Source organism: Rhineura floridana, chromosome 6 (genome assembly GCF_030035675.1).
Source record: "Rhineura floridana isolate rRhiFlo1 chromosome 6, rRhiFlo1.hap2, whole genome shotgun sequence".
NCBI lineage: Eukaryota > Metazoa > Chordata > Lepidosauria > Squamata > Rhineuridae > Rhineura > Rhineura floridana.
This window is the reverse complement of record NC_084485.1, coordinates 31,506,307-31,527,288: the sequence shown is the minus strand read 5'-3', so window position 1 is coordinate 31,527,288 and position 20,982 is coordinate 31,506,307. Positions and strand designations below refer to the sequence as shown.

Here is a 20,982-nt window from a genome sequence, read left to right as displayed (position 1 = left end):
TTGTAACTGTTCAAAGGCTTGTCCCCAGAAATGTTTTGTTGGTAATCCATCCCAATGTAACTTTTCCAAGTGTGCTAAAAGTTGCCTTTCCAAGGTTGTGTTAGCAAAAGGAGAAAAGAAAAAAACTGCCTAGAAAATGGTCCGTGCTGTTGTACTACTCAGGAGCAGCGCTTTTGTTCAGACTTTATCTGACAGCACAACAACACGCGTGAAAAAGTACAGGGTTCGAAGGCACATGGGGTTGACTGACACACTGCAGAGATGGTGTGCTCACAAGGATGCAAGATAGTACATCAAAAACAACTTTTGAGTTGAAAAAATTGAGTTTCAACTTTTGATGAAAGCTTAGTAAGGTCAAGAAAGAAGGGAGTGAGGTCTTACAAAATGAGCAACTATGCTTGAAACCAAGATCAAGTTTTCTGCTGGCAGTTTTGTGTACAGACAGACCTGTAAAGCAAACTATAAAAGCACAATTTGACATGGTTTGACAAGAAGCTTCTTTTGGTATTTCGAGTTTGGGATAGCAAAAAAAAGTGTAGCTCAAATCTGAAGTGAGGGGAATGGTTATGAATAGGTCAGATATGAAATGACAGGTTTATAACAGTGTATTGGTTGAGCTGATTGAAGTGCATTGGCTTAGCCCTGCTGGGTGGTCAGGACCAGAATAGCAGGAGAGCTTCTACAGTTAGAAACACACAAAGATTTTTCTTCTTTTTTCCTCATGCTTAGAAGGATTAAGGAGCTATGACTGAAATAGCAAGTTTGCTACAGGGACAGACTAAAGCACTAAAACACATTGATAGCTCCATATCAATGTAGCTCTATATGCGAATCTGGAACTAGAATGTGGACAGGAGCAAGCTTCAGGTCAAGACAGAGGGTAAAAATGTGGCCGGGCAGCTGCATATGGATCTTTTTACAGATGTTGCCCCACCAACCTCAGCCCGCCCTCAGCCCGCCCCCAATCAAGGGGTTGGCTCTGCCCGTCATTGACTCTGGAGCTACCTAATGATGGTCTCTCAGCTTTCTGCCTTGCCAGTTCCAATGAGCACCAGCCACCGCTGTATGGACTTGTGGCTAAGCTCTCTCCTCCTTAAACATGAGCTGTAGCCGAGGTTTGTTCTTGGCTACAGCTCATGGTTAAAGAGGAGAATGCTCAGCCACAAGCCTGCCATTGGACAACACGCTAAGCCAAACCATGGGTTAGCTGCTATGACGAGCGAAAAAGACCAGGGAGGAACAAAGTGGGTGTGAGTTTCTCTCTGGGAGCTTGCATGTTCGCACAGTCCCAGTAATGTCATGCAAACCTGGCCAGCATGTTTAAAGTAGGAAGCATCATCCAATCTCTCCCTCCAAGCCACAGGCCAATGTTTGACATGCTAGAAACACCTCCTTTCCTTCAAGTCTGCCTTTCAGTCAGGCATAAGGACACAGCATCAGTATGACAATGAAACAGCCTTGTTAAAATGCTTGGCAAAATAAGAGGAAGGCAACACCGATGAATAAATTGCCTCTAAGAACAGACTTCCTGCCTGATCATTTAGGTTTCAGTCAGCCAAGCTGAAAAAGCCCTCTGAGATTACTTCCTGTGGCTCTCCAGTTCACGAGGGACACTGAAGCATACTGGTGGTGTGAATATCTTATCTAATTTCTTCTTGTTTGGATGCCTCTTGTGTGCATTCTCTTTCCTTTTCCACACCAAACGTCTTTCCAAGGCTAAAATCTGCACTGTTAAAAATTGTGTCCTAATGGCTGGCTGGGCTATGATAGATCCAGCCCCCCAAGAAGAATCCTTTATCCTTCCCCAAGGCAGGAGGCATCTTGTTCAATTTACGCTTCTGGATTTGATACTGAAGGCAGGACAATTCTAAGCAAGTCCTGTAAGAGCATATTTTAAAGTATCTTGCTTCTGTGCAAAAAAAGAAGCCACATGTCAAGAAAGGAAGACGGATTTTCAAAAGTATTTCCAACCCATAATTTGTTGTACATGTAATTTCTCCACGATACTATTGCAGATTTGGACTGATGTTTGTGAGTCATCTTCCCCTACCCCCATTGGAATTTGCTGCCATTGCACAACCCAAGGGCATTAAGTAAGAATGAATGATTAATTTTAATAAACGAACTGTAATGGAGGTTAAAGACCTTTCCAATTAAATCCCATCAAAGCACATCTGATTTGGCTTCACAATATCGTCCACAGAAAACCCACGGTCCTATCCGTTAATTGGAATGAAAGGGCCTTTTCAACCCGAATGCCACTTACTTGCCAAGAAAGCACTTGGGAACAGTGCTTAATTTTCTCCTCCGGTCTTTGATAAGGTTCACTTTCTTGTTCATCATCATGTGATACAGCTTCTCCCCTTTCTCGGCGATCATGACATACGCGTCCCTCTCCATACCTAACTTCAGACCTGGAATACAGAAGCAGGATCTCCCTTAAACACTCTTCAGACCAAACAAGGAATTTACTCAAAAACAAGCAAGTTGTGTGTGTGTTGTTTTTCCTCCTCTTGGTGGAAAGGGAAAACTAGTCTCTCAGTGCTGAACTGAGATTTCTCATCTCTTGATCCGGACATCGGAAGCCTCTCCTGTTTTCTATGGACAGCATCAGTCAGTTCAATTGCAATTGATTGCAACAAAGGTTGACCACTAATATATCTAAAACCCCAACTTCCCTCCTAGCGTTAGCTTTTAATCTTTCACTGCCTCTGTAGGGCAAGGTGCACTTTACAGAGCATAAGGCAGGAGCAGGGAACCTCCAAGGAACAAGCAATTGTGAGCAATACTTCAAGAAAAATGTGCTATTAGAATTGCTACCTTTAAAAAAGGGGGGGCTATGTGCAACTGTATAAGACTTCATCAGCAGAGGGGAACAAAGTTTGGTCTGAGAGGCATATTATTCATTTTAAAATGGGTCAGCTGAACCAAAATATGTAGCTTCATATGCATTATTTCTGCTTCCCACCCAATAAAGGCTGGTCTGTTAGGGTGAATGGGGCACTGCCCCACCAACCTCAGACAGCCCCCAGCTGCTGGCCTTCTTACTTACAACCAGCCCAGGGGGTGGCTCTGCCTGTCAGTTTCCTCCCTCCTTACTCTCAGTGTTGTCCTTGTAGAACATAGTCTGAAGGAGGAGGATGGGGGCAAAACTATAACTAGTTGGTTCTGTCTGTCACTGGCTCTGGCTCCACGTGTTGGCCTTCCTACTTTCTGTCCCCACCAGTCTCATTGGTCACCAGTTGCCACTGTTCCCACCTCCTGCATTTTCTCTCTTAGGCCCCATCTCCACTACACATTTACAGCAGTATCATACCACTTTAAACACTCATGCCTTCCCCCAAAGAATCATGGGGACTGTAGTTTGTTAAGGGTTCTGCTAGGAGACCCCCCCTCACCGAGCTACAATCCCCAGAGTTCCCTGGGAAGAGGAATTGTTGTTGAGCCACCCTGGAAAGTGTAGCTCTGTGAGGGAAATAGGGATCTCCTAATAAATCTCAGCACCCGTAACAAACTTCAGTTCCCAGAATTCTTTGGGAGAAGCCATGACTGTTTAAAGTGGAATAATACTGCTTTAAATATATAGTGCAAATGGGGCCTCAAGGTTTCATGCCCTCTCCTCTGCCACATATCTATGCACAGAATACATTCAGTGGTTACTAATGATGCCCTCAAAATTATGCTAATCCTCTTGGAAATCTACTGAGAACCTTGACTGTGTCACTCAGAATGAGCATACCAGAAGCAAGTTGGGTTAATTCAGCAGACTATAAGGACCAGCCAGAATAAAGGGAAAGAGGGAAATAATCTAATAGCCCTAAGATTCCTTGTCTTTAGGCTAGAAGCAAAAAAAAGAAAAGAAAAAGAGCCACCTATCAAACATCCAGAAATACTATTTCGCCCGCCTCGCAATGATTTTTGAAAAATTAAAACTAGACCCATATAATCTTCACCACACTAGTGTCCAGGCTTTGGCACAGATTTCAGATGTTTATTACTCTAACAGGAGAAAATAAGAATATACAATGTTTTGTCTTGCAGAACCCTCATTTGTTTTCATGATCTGATGCCTAGTGAAAAGATTTTGGCAGGGCAAACATCCTGGCTGATTGCCATCTTCCTCCATACAATGATGTTAGTCAAATATACTTACTGACAAGTTCTGCCAAAGGTAATTTGCAAAGTCAGGTTGGGATAGAAAGCAGCCTGTGTAATCTGACACATTTGTGGCTACATCATCACATTCCCTAAGTTCTGAAGTAAGCAGAAGATTGCAATGCTTCTCCTATTCAGCTGGTTTTAGGACAAAGCCAAGCTTTCTTGTCTCAACTCTGATAGTGGCTTGATCCTAGAAATACATGAACTCTGAATATCTGATTGGTTACTCATCTACGGCAAGTAAAAATTGCCTCTGGGCAACCAAATGAATCCTTCCTGCCCTGTGGTATAGCAAATGTTTTGCATGGGGAAGGTCCAAGGTTCCCTTCCGAGCATCTGCAGTTAAATGCTCTTGAAAAAATGATCTTGTTTAACCAGATAAATGATCCAGTTAAATGATCTTGGATAGCAAGGGTGAGAGAGATTTCTGCCTAAAGCACCGGAGAGCTGCTGCCAGTCAGAGCAGATAATGCAAGCCTAGGCGTGTCTACTCAGAAGTAAGTCCCATTAGGTTTGGTGGGGCTTATTTCAGGTAAATTGGTATAGGATTGCAGCCTAAGTGCAAGAAAGCTTTGTCTGATATCTTCATCTACCCCAGCCCCCTCCTCACTGTGAGACTGAGTTCCCCTGCTTCCTTTTCTACTTTGAAAAGTTAATGACTGTGCAATTATCCTTTGAACAACCAATTCAATTAGGATTTGGAGATACATGCAAGGCCACTTCAATGGTGTAATTTTAAGACATGGGTGCATGCACACACACACTTCTACCTTTCATCTTTCTAGGATTAAAGATCACACACACACACATTTTTAATGCACACAAGGCTTTTTTGGAATAGGGGTGGGGAACCTCAGGTCAAGGAGCCAAATAAAGTCCTCCAAGCCTATTTGTCTAGGCCTTGGGATTCTCCCAACACTATACCCTCTCCCCAGGCAACGCCCCTCATCAGCCCTGCTTTGCATCCTCCTTAAGAGATTCTGCCTGGCTGGAATGTGTCCTCGAACTCTGATAATGACTCTTGCTTAAGCTGATGGATAGAGAGGGGCATGTTGAGTGGCTGTGCATACTAGCCAACTATACAAAGGTGAGATTTATATTCAGTGTTCTGTCCTCGTTTGCCTCTGGCCTCACCCACCACTGGCATGTGGCCCCCAGAAGGTTGCCCAGAACAGAATGCGGCCCTTGAGCTGAAGAAAGTTCCCCACCCCTGCTTTAAAAGATGGAGAACCCGTAATTTGCCTGTCTTGCTGCACATTTCTTCTCTAAATGCATCAAACCAGAAGTTATGAACTATCTTTCATTCATGCTAAGACTGCTTCACATACTAAAGCTGCTTTCACTGTTGTTACTGGCTAGCATCCAACTGCTCACAAATCACAAGGCGTACTTTTAAAAAAAAATTATTAGACTTCGTGTTAGCTTGCTACTCTTTAATATACACTCATTTGTATTACATGTTGTACAAATATTATCAAAGGTGATCCTTGTACACACATCTTCATATCTAGCTATTACTAGAGTCATATTTATTATGATATTGTTACTGAATGCCCATCACAATGATGCTCCATGGTCATTATTCAGTTGCACAGAATTAGTGCAGAAACTCCATGCACATGTATGCAGACATAATTGTTGAAGATATACTTTTTAGACCTGCTCATCCCCTGACGAAGGCCAAGTCACTGAGTGGCCGAAACGCGTTGGGCTTTCCTTTTAATAAAACTTATTTGGATTTTCATTTCAGGAATCCCCTTTTTTCAGCATCTTGGGGTCTCCCCCCCTCTTTTATCTCCCATCACAATGATGGTCTAAGACACCGCTGACATGTGGCAAATGCAGGGGAGAAGGATCCATGCGAGGCTTTTTCCACCACAAGACAAAGAGACCTATAAGGGCTGAAGCCTAGAAGGATGAGGGTCATCATGACTCACTTGTTCTACTGTACCAGTAGCATAAATGTACAAAGCTATTAGGAATCCTACCGGGGATGCACATGACCATCATCAGAACCTACTGGATAGTACCTAAGACATACTGAGTTGTGCCCAATTAAGTTTTACTCAGAGTAGACACATTAAAATGAATAGACCTAAGTATGAATAGTCATGCTCATTAATTTTAGTCGGTTTTCTCTGAGTAACACTAACATTGGCTCCAACTCACTGATGACAAATAACACTTTTTTGTTCTCAAACATATATGCTGAAACTATTTTTTTCTTAAATTGTTCTTCATTTTTACAGTGCAGGACAATGAAGAAAGTTTGCACAGCCTACGTGAGCATTCGTATATTACCTCCCCACTGCAATAGCTCACCATTTCCTGTTCTCATTCCAGTCTTCTCAATGGCTGCATTCACACAATCTATTTTTGGCTTAATAAGCTCCATGCACCCACACACAGCCCCCTTGCTCTTCTCTCCACACAAGTGGGTAAAGAAGCCATAAAGCCATAGTTAACCATAGTTTCATATTACATACATTGGCTTCCAAACAAGCCTAGATATCAAGCCATAGTTAAGAATCGGCTTATGAATCCTGCCTTGCTTGAAAGCCATTAACCATGGTTTCCAGTTCTCTGTAATTAATGGGACATTATCATTAACTGCAGCTACCTGGTTCATTTCCCTGGTCGTATGAAAGGGCTGTGCGCAGGCGCACAATGCTCATGCATATCCTGGCTTGTGTGAACATGACCAATTTCATCTCCCCCACTGACTTGTATTTAAGAAATGGAGCAAAGAGCCTTAGCAAGTGGCCCCACCCTTCTCAATCACATATCTTTTAATTTTATTCATTCATTTATCCATCAATCCACCCATCCAGTCCTTGCCTTTTAAGATAACTCTTGATAATTCATTCATCCATCCATTCTCCTCCCCTTAAAATAACTTCTTACAAGGTGGCTCACTAAAATATATGAACAAAAACATTGTCAAAAAATAATATATCATCAACCATAAAGCATCAGCCTTAAAACAAATTTATAAAACAGCATAGCTAAAAAAAAAGTGGGGAGAAGCTTCTTAAAACGATGCCAGCATATCCAGGTTAAAAACTAATGATAAAAGCCCTTCTGAATAAAAACATTTTCAAAGCACATCTAAAAGAGATGGGACTTGCTAGATTTCTTTACGGATGGAGTTCCATAATTGAGGTGCCAGTGCAGAAAAGGCCCTCTCTTCCTCTGGTGCTCACCAGATTAGTCTGATTCAGAGGGAGACTACTACCCATGTGATGGACTGGCATCCAGGGAAAATCTTGAAACCTCAGAAGTCCTAGACCAGGGCTAACATGAAAGACAACTGCCTGTATTGTTATGGGTTATTTTATTCTGCAGACTCTACTCCAGGGGGCTGGAAGTGTACTATGCTGAACAAGTCAACCACTTCACATATGGTCAGTTTTAAACACCGAGTGGTAAGAACTTCAGGGTTATGGGGCATCTGACCAGGGCACCACAGGAAAACCTTAACAGAAATGTAACATTTCAACCTTCCACATGCACACAAGAGGCTGCTGCTGGATAACATCTCTGCTCTCTCCTTCTTGGGCTCCTGCTCTGCACGTGGGCACCTTGCAGGACCAGGCCCCAGGTACTCAGCCAGCTGTGGCTGATACTGTTCCACCTGTCCCTTCTTTGGAGGGGATATATAAGCCGGCTGGCTGAGGGGGCTTGGGAGACCCACTGCCTGCAAGGGGAAGAGGACCATCGCTGCCCAGGGAAGGAGAGCCACCTGCCTGCCGGCCTGCCTGACCGGCCTGCCTGGCCTGGCCGGCCTGGCCTGCCTGCCTGGCCTGCCTGCCGCTGCAAGATTTCATCTACTTATATAGTGCTGGACGATGTTGGTTTAGCGGGTTGAATTGTATGGAGTGATTACACTCAAATGCATGTTGTATGTAAGGTGTAAGTTGTGTATTGTCTGTCTTATGTCGTATGTTATGTGTTGTATCTTTGTTCTAATTACATGTTTGTTGTATGTATGTTGTTTGTATATTGTCGTGGTGTATAAGAAGTGACTGGCAGCCCCCGGGGGGTAAGGGGTGGGTTTTTATGTTTATTTGTTATATTATTTAAGATAGGCCTGTCTAGCAGGCAATTAGGGATAGGGGCATGTGCAAACCAAGGAGGGATGAAACAGAGAAGGAGGGGGGCCAAGCTATACCAAGTTTGGGCGGCAGGTGCCGGATTGATGCTAGGGGCAGACCATGTCAATTTAGAGGAACACGGGATAGATGCATAATACCTATCCCGTGTTCCAGGTCTGCCCAAAACCAGAAGTTAACTGGGGGAAGCAGGATTCCTACCGACCTTCGATTGCTGATGTGTAATGCCAGGTCTGTGACACAAAAAACATCTGTCATCCACGATATGATACTGGATGAGTGCGCAGACCTGGTGTGTATCACGGAGACCTGGCTGGACGAGGCCTCAGCTCCCATCCTTAAGGCCATGTGTCCGCCGGGTTTCTATTATGCACAGCAACCGAGGGTAGGTAAGCGGGGAGGGGGAGTGGCAGTCATCTACCGGGAGTCTTTGATTTTCACCAGGCCTCCGCTCCCAAGGACCAAGGTTGTTGACTGCATGTACTGGAGGTTGGGCCTGAAGGGCAGTTTGGGGATCTTGCTCGTGTACCGCCCGCCCCGCTGCACGGCAGATTCCCTGTCCGAGGTGCTCGAGGTGGTCTCGGATGTACGAGCGTTGACCCCAGAGCTTTTAGTACTGGGGGATTTCAACGTGCATGCTGAGACCACTCTCAGTGGAGCCCCTCGGGATTTCCTGGAAACCATGGCTTCCTGGGAACTGCACCTTAATAATACTGAGCCCACCCATGTAGCTGGTCATGCTCTCGACCTTGTATTTGTCCTGGGAGCGGTAGGAAGTGTTCTAAAGTTGGGGGCTATTTCTTTTACCCCCGTGTCATGGTCAGATCACTATCTGGTGAATTTTGACATCTCGATGCCACACTCCCTCCGCAGGGGTAAAGGACCTATTAGAATGGTCCGCCCTAGGCGCCTGATGGATCCGGAGGGATTCCTGACTGCGCTGGGGGAATTGGAACCTGCTGAAGGTCGCCCGGTCGAAACCCTGGTGATGGAGTGGAATGAGGGAATCACCAGGGCATTAGACCGGGTGGCTCCGAAATGTCCTCTTCCCCTGAATAGGACTCAGATGGCTCCGTGATATACACCCCGGTTGCGTAGTCTGAGGCAGGAGGTGAGACGACTAGAGCGCCGGTGGCGAAAATCCCGTTCTGAAGATGCTCGGACACAGGTTAGAGCAGCAATAGCTGCCTACCAGGTGGCAGTGAGGGCAACAAAGAAGGATTTCTTTGCTGCCTCTATTGCATCCGCAGAGTGCTGTCCCAGGAAGTTGTTCCAAGTGGTCCGAAGCCTGGTCGGTCCAGTTGCTCAGGAACCCTTGGAACATTCTAAGGCTTCCTGTGACAAATTGGCAAAGCACTTTGCTGATAAAGTCGAGCACCTGAAGAACTCGATTCCGTACGCTGTGTATGCAGTGGGGGATCCAGAGTTGACCAACTGCAGTCCGGTTCTGTGGGATCGGTTCCAGCCTCTCCGTTCTGAGGATGTGGACAAGGTGCTTTCAACGGTAAAGCCTACCACCTGTCTGATTGATCCTTGCCCATCATGGTTTCTTATGAAATGTAGGGAGAAATTAGGCGAAGGGATCAGGGCGGTGGTAAATGCATCCTTGAAGGAGGGTGTTTTGCCACCAGCCCTCAAGGAGGCAATTATAAAACCTATTTTGAAAAAGGCCTCCTTGGATCCCAAAGTCTTGAACAACTTTCGCCCCGTTTCAAATCTGCCATTTTTGGGGAAGATTATTGAGCGAGTGGTGGCTGGCCAGTTGGCAGCACACTTGGATGAAACGGATTATTTGGATCCATACCAATCGGGTTTCAGGACTGGACATAGTACTGAAACAGCCTTGGTCGCTCTGGTGGATGATATGAGGAGGGCATTAGACGGGGGAGAATCCACCTTTCTTGTCCTCCTGGATCTCTCGGCGGCTTTTGATACCGTCGACAACGGTATCTTGTTGGATCGCCTGGAAGGATTGGGAATAGGAGGCACTGTTTTGCAGTGGTTCCGTTCCTTTCTCTCTGACAGGCATCAACAGGTAGCATTGGGAGATGAGGTTTCAGACCCTTGGCCCCTCACATGCAGAGTGCCACAGGGTTCTATCCTCTCTCCCATGCTATTTAACATCTATGTAAAGCCGCTGGGAGCTATCATCAGGAGTTTTGGGCTGCAATGTCATCAATATGCAGATGACATGCAGCTCTATCTCTCCTTTAAATCTTCACCAGAGATGGCTGTGGAGACCTTGTCCAAGTGCCTGGAATCCGTGAGTGGATGGATGGGAAGGAACAGACTGAAGCTCAATCCTGATAAGACCGAGGTGCTACTTGTGGGTGACAGGGGGAGGTTGGGTGCTGTTGACCTACAGTTTAATGGGGTGAGTTTACCCCTGAAAGATCAGGTCCGCAGCCTCGGGGTGGTTCTTGATTCCAAGCTGTCCATGGAGGCTCAGATTTCAGCAGTGAGCCGGGCAGCTTGGTACCAATTACATCTCATACGGAGGCTGCAACCCTACCTCCCTATTCATCAGCTCCCACTGGTGGTACACGCCCTGGTCACCTCTCGATTAGACTACTGCAATGCGCTCTAAGTGGGGTTACCATTGAAAACGGTCTGGAAACTACAACTGGTGCAGAATGCGGCAGCTCGGTTGCTTACAAACAGCCGCCGCCGTGATCACATCACACCAGTATTATTTCATCTACATTGGCTGCCAGTTGTTTTCCGGGCCCAATTCAAGGTGTTGGTATTAACCTTTAAATCCCTATACGGTCTCGGCCCAGTTTATCTGAAGGAGCGCCTCCAGTACCACAAATTAAGCCGCCCAACCAGATCTGCCACACAGGGCCTTCTCTCAGTCCCACCAACGAAAACAGCTAGGTTGGTAGGGACTAGAGAGAGGGCATTTTCAGTGGCGGCCCCCACTCTCTGGAACTCCCTTCCATTCGATCTTCGCCATGCCCCTTCCCTGGATATATTTCGCCGGGCATTAAAAACTTGGCTTTTTGGACAGGCCTTCAGGAATTCCGGGGAGGGCTAACTTTTTTGGGATATTTTATTATCTATTGATCAACCTTACTGATTTCATGCTGCTGTGATTAATGATCGTACTGATTTTATTGTATTTTATCAATATTGTATTGTAATTTACTGAATTTTAGTTTGTACGTCGCCTAGAGTGGCTTCGGCCAGATAGGCGACACAAAAATTAAATTTATTATTATTATTATTATCACAGTTCAAGGTTTAGAAGGATAGTAAGCCATTTACAGAACTGGAAATAAGGGGAAAACTACATCCTATTCCTTTACCGTAGTTATTGTGGGGACAACTTTCTTCCTATTTAAATATGAATGCTATTAAACAGATTGCAACTCGAAATGTAGCAGCTTGGGAACACAATATGTTAATGAGCAGATCAGATGACAAAGGACAAGTTTGTCAGTTATACAAAATTATCATAACTTTGGACACAGTCACAGTAGCCAGGATAAAATCATACCGGGAGAAGGATCTAGGTTGTGAGCTGGAGGAAGAGCAATGGTGCTCTCTGTGGACAAAACCGCTGTTTAAATCAATCTCTGTTCAAATCAGGAATCAAAATTTCAGGTTGGTCCTCAGGTGGTCCATGACTCCCCAAAAGCTCTCCCATATCAACAGTTCAATTTCTAATTTGTTCTGGAGGGTGTGTGTGTGTGGGGGGAATGGGACCGTATCTCCATATGTGGTGGTTGTGTCAAAAGCTACAGGCGTTTTGGTTCGCAGTATTCCTTGAAATACTGAAGACTGTTCATCAAGACGTTGAGTGTGTTCCTAAACTGGCACTTCTCAATATGTATACAGATCAAAACAAGGACTTAACAAATAAGGATCTAATTAGCCATCTGTTAACTGAAGCAAGAGCTGTCACAGCTAGGATCTGAAAGGACTCATCTTGGAAGTTTGGTATTCTCAGGTCTATCAGACAGCACTCTTAAGGAAACTGACAGAAAAAAGGAAGCTAGCAGCTGGACAAAAAATGAATGACTAATTTGTTCCTGTTTGGTGTGATTTTATGAGATATATGACTCTGCCTTCAGAATACATTCACCTTTGGCTTGTGTGAACACACTCTTTATTCCTGGGGGGTGGGGGAATATGATAGGTTTTTGGAATGGCATATGTCTTTTGGTGGTTGGTCCCCTGACTGTACAATGCTTTGATCAGCTATACATATGAACTGGCCAGCTGCTGGAGAATTATACCAAATTGAGCTGGCAATTGTATCCATCCATGCTTGGAATCTTGGGAGATTCCCATTTTGCTTTGGCTCTATTTTATTTCTGATTATTTGTGTGCTATGTTGTTGTACCAGACATACTAAGATGCAATTAAGTTGGGGGAGGATCACAGTTCAAGGTTACATTCCAAACTTCCATCCCTGCATTAAGGAGGGTGTGCAGGACTGGTGAAGGGCATGGTCTAGAAGAGGAAATGTGACCTGGTGAGAGTTCTGACAGCCAGATAGAGAGGTCTGGGGGGGACATTTGGCCCAAGGAATGGAAGTTTACACCTTTGATTTAAAGCACAGAATATGCTTTAAAAAAATTAAGGGGACTCTGGAATGACATACTAAAAAAAATCTTTTTTAAAAAGTGAGGAATATCTGTCTCTGGAATTGCTGACGACACTAAATTGTTCAGGGTTGTTGAAACAAAAAGGGATTGCGAAGAGCTCCAAAAAGACCTCTCCAAACTGAGTGAATGGGCGGAAAAATGGCAAATGCAATTCAATATAAACAAGTGTAAAATTATGCATATTGGAGCAAAAAATCTTAATTTCACATATACGCTCATGGGGTCTGAACTGGTGGTGACCGACCAGGAGAGAGACCTCGGGGTTGTAGTGGACAGCACGATGAAAATGTCGACCCAGTGTGCGGCAGCTGTGAAAAAGGCAAATTCCATGCTAGCGATAATTAGGGAAGGTATTGGAAATAAAACAGCCGATATCATAATGCCATTGTATAAATCTATGGTGTGTACAGTTCTGGTAGCCTCATCTCAAAAAGGATATTATAGAGTTGGAAAAGGTTCAGAAGAGGGCAACCAGAATGATCAAGGGGATGGAGCGACTCCCTTACGAGGAAAGGTTGCAGCATTTGGGCTTTTTAGTTTAGAGAAAAGGCGGGTCAGAGGAGACATGATAGAAGTGTATAAAATTATGCATGGCATTGAGAAAGTGGATAGAGAAAAGTTTTTCTCCCTCTCTCATAATACTAGAACTCGTGGACATTCAAAGAAGCTGAATGTTGGAAGATTCAGGACAGACAAAAGGAAGTACTTTTTTACTCAGCGCATAGTTAAACTATGGAATTTGCTCCTACAAGATGCAGTAATGGCCACCAGCTTGGATGGCTTTAAAAGAAGATTAGACAAATTCATGGAGGACAGGGCTATCAATGGCTACTAGCCATGATGGCTGTGCTGTGCCACCCTAGTCAGAGGCAGCATGCTTCTGAAAACCAGTTGCCGGAAGCCTCAGGAGGGGAGAGTGTTCTTGCACTCGGGTCCTGCTTGCGGGCTTCCCCCAGGCACCTGGTTGGCCACTGTGAGAACAGGATGCTGGACTAGATGGGCCACTGGCCTGATCCAGCAGGCTCTTCTTATGTTCTTATGTTCTTAATCACTGAAAAACACATTTTCTCTTGGGAGTGAAATTATCTGAAAACTTTCTAACCACACCTTGGTTATAATTTGGTAGGGTTGCCCAGAATCAGAAAGTATTGCTTTGTGCCATATATCTCCTCCTGGCTCTACATAAATAGTTGTCCCCATGTAGCCCCAGAAGCAGACATAAAGGTTTAGTTCTGCTGATATTATGATTTTTCATCACAACAGTGATTTTTTTTTTTGGAGGGTGCACTCCTGCAAAGGCATATTTGTTTCCTGACACCTGAAGAAAATGATGTAATCATTGATAAACATTAGGATGTTTAAAAAAATGTTCCAATTTTCAACTTTATACAGGAAAGATGGAGCTTTTCTCCTCAGGAGAAAGAGGAATATCATCAATGCTTGAGAAAAGGTCTTATTTTCCTTATGCCTTGCAAATCAATTAACTAAATAGAAAGCTTTAAAGTACTTCAGTGTACAAACGAAACTGGCAATGAGATTCCTGTAACTATAATGATGCTTGAGCACTGCAGTGTCCAAGGAATGAATTGAGAAGTAGCCACATCTGCATATATTCTCTCTTTTTTTACCATTATGCATTAAAAATCCACCACCAGACACTTCAAGAAACCATAATTGTTCCTTTCTCATGTGGATATATCTGCAAGCACATATGTAGCCTGTCTGTCTGTCTGTCTGTCTAATCTATTAATTACATTTATATCCCGCCCTTCCTCCCAGAAGGAGCCCAGGGCAGCAAGCAATTCATGCAGCACATAAAATATATCAGTCGAGAACTTACTCTCTCTCTGCTCCCTTTCCTTGATGATAGCATCTAGCCATTTCTGTTTGTCCTCTGCTGTCTTGGCCATACAGACAAACCATTTGTTTTTGGCAGTGTTATGTATCTTCCAGCCATTTGTCACTGCGTAACCATTGCTGTGGTAATCTGCTGCAAAAACACAAAGGGCAACCAAGACAGTGAGTGGAGGTCCCAGGCCTTCATGAAATAGAGGCTCACCTGGAATGCGCCCCTGGAATGCACCACTGGATGTTTTCCTTTAAGTTAATAGAGCTAGCAAATAATATTTGCTGTGAAAGCTCCGCCAGCATTTCTAGGCAGTTGACTCCTGTGGGACCCTCTACAGTGATATTAATGACAAGTTGAGTCAGGGATTGAAGATCACAATTGCAATGAACACACTTGCCTTCAAGTTATTCAGGGTAGGTTGGTAGGGGAATTCTGACACAACAGCACAAGGGCACATTCACTGCCATTACAACCCTACAGGCACACACACATGCACAAACCAGGGCAACAGGTAAGTCTGTAGCCATGACAGAAGCCAAGTGATGAAGCCAGGTAAGTGGCTTCACTTCAGCTGATAAGATTCTGATGTCATTCAAAGGGACAGCAAATTTGGAATGGCTTCTCTGTCAGTGACACACACACGTGTGTTTATTTTATTTATTTATTTATTTATTTATTTATCCTACCCTTCCTCCTAGAAAGAGCTGAGAGTATTGTGAGCTTGTTCCTTTGATCAAGGAGAGGGGTCAGCAACTGGTGGCCCCTGGGCTAAATCCAGCCCCATGAGTAGTGCAATTCCCCTACCCAAGTTGCAATGGTAGCACAAATAGGAAGCTGTGGCTGCAGCCGTGAGACTTTCCAATTGCCCACTTTGGAGAGTGGCAGTGAGTGCTCTGATCTGTCACCCTTCACCCACTCCTCAAAGTGGCCCTTCGGAAAAACTAGTTGCTGATCAGGAAGAATGGATTGATCTTTCTTGGAGTTTCTATCCACTCTAGGAAGCATCCCTCCCATCTGCTGCTACAGATAGAAAATAATTGGCAAGAATTTTTGGTGGCCATGAAGGGTATCCAGATGGAGACAGTGGCCTTCTATCCCTCCCAGTGATGGGTGAGCCTTGAAATGCAGTGAATGCTGGTGTCAAGAAGAGTCAAAGCAAGATGCATGTCACACAATCCATTCAATCCATTCAAACAGCAAAAAAGACAGGCCTTGGTTTGGTTTGTTTTTAAATCCAGAGATTAATAAAATGTTTCATATCAGCTAACAGACCTTGCAATAGGTATAATGAAGACACAAAAACCCTCTTATACATAAGAGACGTCCAAAGTTATGAGACTTGACTAGACAGACCAGGATACGGAGCCCATTGTCTCTTATCCCAGGAATGGCCAGAAAGTAGATTGGGATCTACTGTTAGATCTCTAAGTGATTTGCAGTAGATCACCAAGGACTTGTAACTCACAATTCTTTAATAATAGTAATAACTCCACTCCCAAAATTAGGCTACTGAAACAAAGAAACCAGGAACTGATTTTTGTGTGAAAGGACTGTAAGCTCAATTTTAGGACTGACAATAAATCCCTGAGATACATTTTAGGCACCAGGCCCAGCACCAGCAGGAAGCCAAGTAGGGCATGGGCCAAAGGGTGCCTGTGGCCCAGAAGGGACCCTCCTTAGACTGGGCCTGGGAGGGCAGAGCTCCCATTCCACAATCTGCAGCAGCATCATGCTGCAGCCAGGCCAACACTGCGGATCGCAATGCGGATTGCAGAGTGGGATCTCCACCCTCACGGGTGTCCCCCCTGAAGCAATCAGGGCTGTCGGACCTATTTAAGGCCACACCGGCTGCTTGGGGAGGGGTTGTGGAGCATCACAATGACCGAGGCCTGCGGCAGTCTAGTGCCCAGTCATGCCTGGTACAAGCCATGATAAGCACCCTGTTCTGTAATTATGTGTATGTCCACACACCCCAGGGTATAAAACCAAGACCGCACACATGTGAAGTCTTTCAACCCTTGCTTTATTCAATAAAGAACACAATTTTGCTCTCTCTTTGAGAAAAGATCATTTGGTTCCTTACCTGTCCCATCTTCCACATTCTCAACCTCCATGACTTCTGTGTTTATTCGACCCCTGAAGATATAGAGGGAGCCATTGATTGACTTGGTGCGCTTAGATGCCTTTTTCCCAGTAACTCTGCAATTAGGAAAAGTTGTAGTTAACAAAAATGTCTGTTTATTATGTATATAGAACTGCATTTTTTACTATCTTTAATAGCATCTTTCCCCACAAACACACATTAATTCTATTTCTTCTTCATCATTATCATTCCTAGGGAATACCCCACCTATCCCTTGCTTTTCAGCATTAAACACTGGGATAAATATATATTACATTTTTAAAGATGTCTGTACACATTCTGTTTACATTTTTAGTTTATAAACATTCCCAGCAATTTGCTTTGCAGATTAATTTAGTGTGACCACACATGAGCAGTTATTACTGAATGCGTTATTGCTCTGTTTGTTTTAAACAACAGTGCAAAGCTAGAACTGATTGATTAATAAAGGCATCAACTCATCCTCAAAATAAAGGGAAGTAGGTGATACCATAAATCTAACTGACACAAGGGACAATAGGTCTGCTCCACTAAAACAAACAAAAAGCAAAAGCAAAAACAATTAAAAAAAACACCCTGCATGGCAATCAAGTTATATTTAGCTGCTCGTGGGTATGCAGCAACTTAATTACAAAATGCTTCAACTGCTGAAATGAAGCATGCAGCTTCTGTTGGGCTACATGTCAATAAAAACTTCACTATGTTGTCAGTTATCAGCAGCATGAAACTGCTTTGCTTCCTAAGAGTTAGGGCTCTGAAGGGAGGGACCACAGCTCAGTGTAGACCACATTCTTTGCATGCAGAAGGCCTGAGGTTCAATCCCTGGCATCTGCAGTTACAGAAAGAATCAAGTTGCAGGTGATGTGAAAAATCTCTGTCTGAGCCCTTAGGGAGCCACTGCCAGCAAAGAGTAGACAGTTCTTGGTCAGATGGACAAACAGTCTGATGGGATACAAGGCCATTTCCCAAGAGTCTCTTCTTGCTTTGTTTTCAGGTGGAAACCATGAAAGATTGCCAGAACTATTCTCCCAAAGACTGGAGTGGGCTTGCCGGGTGGGGCAGAGCCACTGTGCCAGCTTCCCGGCGGGTGGGTTGCTGTTACTTACTGGGAGGGGTAAGATGGCAGGAGGGTTGGTGTGATGCAAAACTAGGGATAGAAAGATCAGTCAGTTTTGGTTCCCTCTGTTTCTCATTTTCCCATTTAAATTCAGTTCTCCTCTTTTCTGCAGTAATTTCCAATTTTAAAAAAATAATGAAAATTCTCCAGCGTTTTAGTGGACATGTCTCCTAATAAACACATTTCTGTAGGCAGTTCTGACTATTGTACACATTATTGCAAGCCAATTCTCTTCATGTAATGTCTTTGGCATGTTATTTGCACTTGTATATTTATTTTTACGCACACTTTCCCCTAATATATGTATTTTTGTAAACACTGGTTGGCAAACTGCATTACAAAATTGGAATATGTGCAAATTTCAAAGGACGGCTGTGTTTTGGTTCTCATATTGTTTCAGAAAGTGTGAATTTGACAGATTTAGCTTGAAATGCGAACTGAAATCAAAATTCTCACCCATCCCTAATGCAAATGCACCAGTGGAGCCAATCTAGTGGTCCTGGTGGTGTGTTTGCACCATACCAACTTCCCTGACATCTCCCACTGGCGATGTGTTCCTTTATTTAAGAATAAATAAGAATAGATCAATAAGAATAGATCAATAAGAATAGATCAAGGCAATGGCCTATCTTGTCCAGCATTCTGCTCTCATAGTGGCCAACCAGATGCCTGTGGAACTGAGCACAACCTGCAATTCCCAGCAACTGGTATTCACAGTGGAGGGGGGAAAGCCTGCTGATATTGTACTGCCTTTATATACAACTATATATATATACATATGTATGTATGTATGTATGTATGTATGTATTCTTTCATTCATTCATTTTCTGCCCTTCCTCCCAGTAGGAGCCCAGGGCAGCAAGTAGGAGCCCATGGTTGCATGACCACACTTGGAATTTACAGTGTACAGTTCTGGTCACCTCATCTAAAAAAGGATGTTGCAGAGCTGGAAAAGGTTCAGAAAGGGGCAACCAAAATGATCAAGGGGACGGATCAACTCCCCCGTGAGGAAAGCTGATAACATTTGAGGCTTAGTTTAGAGAAAATGTAAGAGGAGACATGATAGAAGTGTGTAACATTATGCATAGTGCGGAGAAAGCAGACAGAGAATTTTTTTCTCCCTCCTTTATAACTGAATATTGAGGCTTATAAATTTAATACATACATAGTGTTTCCTAAACCTGTAATTATTCCATTTTATGAAATTTTCTGTCATGGCAGAAAATTTTGCAAAGTACAGATAATAGGGGGATAATGGCAGACGTCAGAGGAATAGAGGCAGCTCAAATGCACAGCCCATCAACATGAGAAAGCCTAACATGATAGAGCCACGCTCGCTGGGATTGATGAGAATTGTAGTCCGAAACATCTGGAGGACATCAGGTTGAGGAAGGATGGCTTAAGCAGTTGCCTCTGGATGTTGCTGCAGATGCTGCTAAAAGCACAAACTAAACACATAAGAACGTAAGAAGAAGAGGCGTCCTAGAGCAGATCAAAGTCTGTCTAGCCCAGCATCCTGTTTACTACCATGGCCATCCAAATGCCTCTGGGAAGTTCACAATCAGGAACTTCCATGACTTGCTTTCATCCCCTTTTATTTATTCCTTTATTATTTATAAAAAATATTTGTATTCCGCTATATCATAACAAAAAATCAAAGCGGTTTACAACAACCATGCATATATACAATAAAAATCACACAAACTTTTAAAATCAGAGATTATTTATTTTATTTATTTATTTATTAAATTTATATACCGCCCGACTAGCAATAGCTCTCTGGGCGGTGAACATAAAACAGCATAAAAATACAATAAATAACAAAACAATACTAAAATACAAGCAACAATCCAACACAATAAACATTTTTAAAATTAAATCAGTGTAACTTAAAATGCTTCAGAGAATAGGAAGGTTTTGACCTGGCGCCGGAAGGAGAGCAGAGTCGGCGCCAGGCGTACTTCCTCAGGGAGACTGTTCCATAGTTCGGGGGCCACCACTGAGAAGGCCCTAGATCTTGTCATCACCCTCCGGGCCTAATAGTTATCACCTAACTATTACAGGAAAATGTTTTCTCAATTGCCTGCACAAACTTGGCAGCATAGAAAATGTTTTCAGATGTTTAAAGGTTAAAACGGAAGGTGCCTGCTGAATCTCTACTGGAAGAGTGTTCCGTAAGGACTGAGCCAACCACACTAAAGGCTCCATTTCTTGTCGCTGTCAGGTGAGCCTCACCAACTCGGGGGACAACCAAAGTTGCTCCTGTAGATGATATCAGTGATCGAGCTGGGATATAAGGATTCAGGCGATCCCTAAAGAGCCCTGGAGCTAAATCGTTCTGGGCTTTTTAAATTGACACAAGGATCTTGAACCTGGCTCAGCAGTAGATGGGCAGCCAGTACAGATATTTTAACCATGGTGTCACATGCTGTCAGCCATGTGCCCCCATCAGCAGTCTGATCACATTTTAAAGCCTTCTAAGGTAGCAGCCATTACCACATATTGTGGCAGCAAATGCTGTTTACTATGCACTGTGTGAAGAAATACTTCCTTTTGTCTGTCCTGAATCGCCTGCTGATCAGTTTCATAGAATGTTTCCAAGTTCTAGTTTGCTTCTGTCTGTCCATTTCTCTCAATCCACTTTCATCACACTCTGAAACAAGTTCAAATAGCCTGCGGGTTGGGCACAGCTCCTGTTGAGAGGCAGAGGCACACATGCAAGCCAGCCCAAATATCCCTCTACACACCCAGTCCCCAACCATCCTTGTGTTGCACAGGTAAGGTCTGCATGGTGCTTCTACTTGCATTCATTTGAACACAAAAAGAGTCTGCCCACAATCGGGGCCATGCTTTAGTTGAAGCCCCATGCAGACCTTCCCTGCGCAACACCAGATAGTCAGGAACTGACAGGAAGGATGCGTAGGAGGATGTTGGGGACAGGGCTTGCCCCTCTCCACATTTCGAACATATGCATGTTCAGATGAATGCCTGAACATGCCTACTGCTATGGA

At 44.0% G+C, this 20,982-nt stretch overlaps 1 protein-coding gene across 2 annotated transcripts in view; it reads right to left on the bottom strand.

Annotated features, from left to right (window-relative positions):
* PREX1 (phosphatidylinositol-3,4,5-trisphosphate dependent Rac exchange factor 1) overlaps positions 1-20,982 on the bottom strand; it is a 334,614-nt gene that overhangs the window by 108,298 nt on the left and 205,334 nt on the right. For both annotated transcript variants that reach the window (XM_061631360.1, XM_061631361.1), the window contains exons 8-10: positions 16,816-16,931; positions 14,724-14,873; positions 2,267-2,414 (exon numbers count right to left, since the gene is read on the bottom strand). In XM_061631360.1, the coding sequence (XP_061487344.1) occupies positions 2,267-2,414; positions 14,724-14,873; positions 16,816-16,931 (414 nt within the window). The remainder of the gene's footprint in view (positions 1-2,266; positions 2,415-14,723; positions 14,874-16,815; positions 16,932-20,982) is intronic.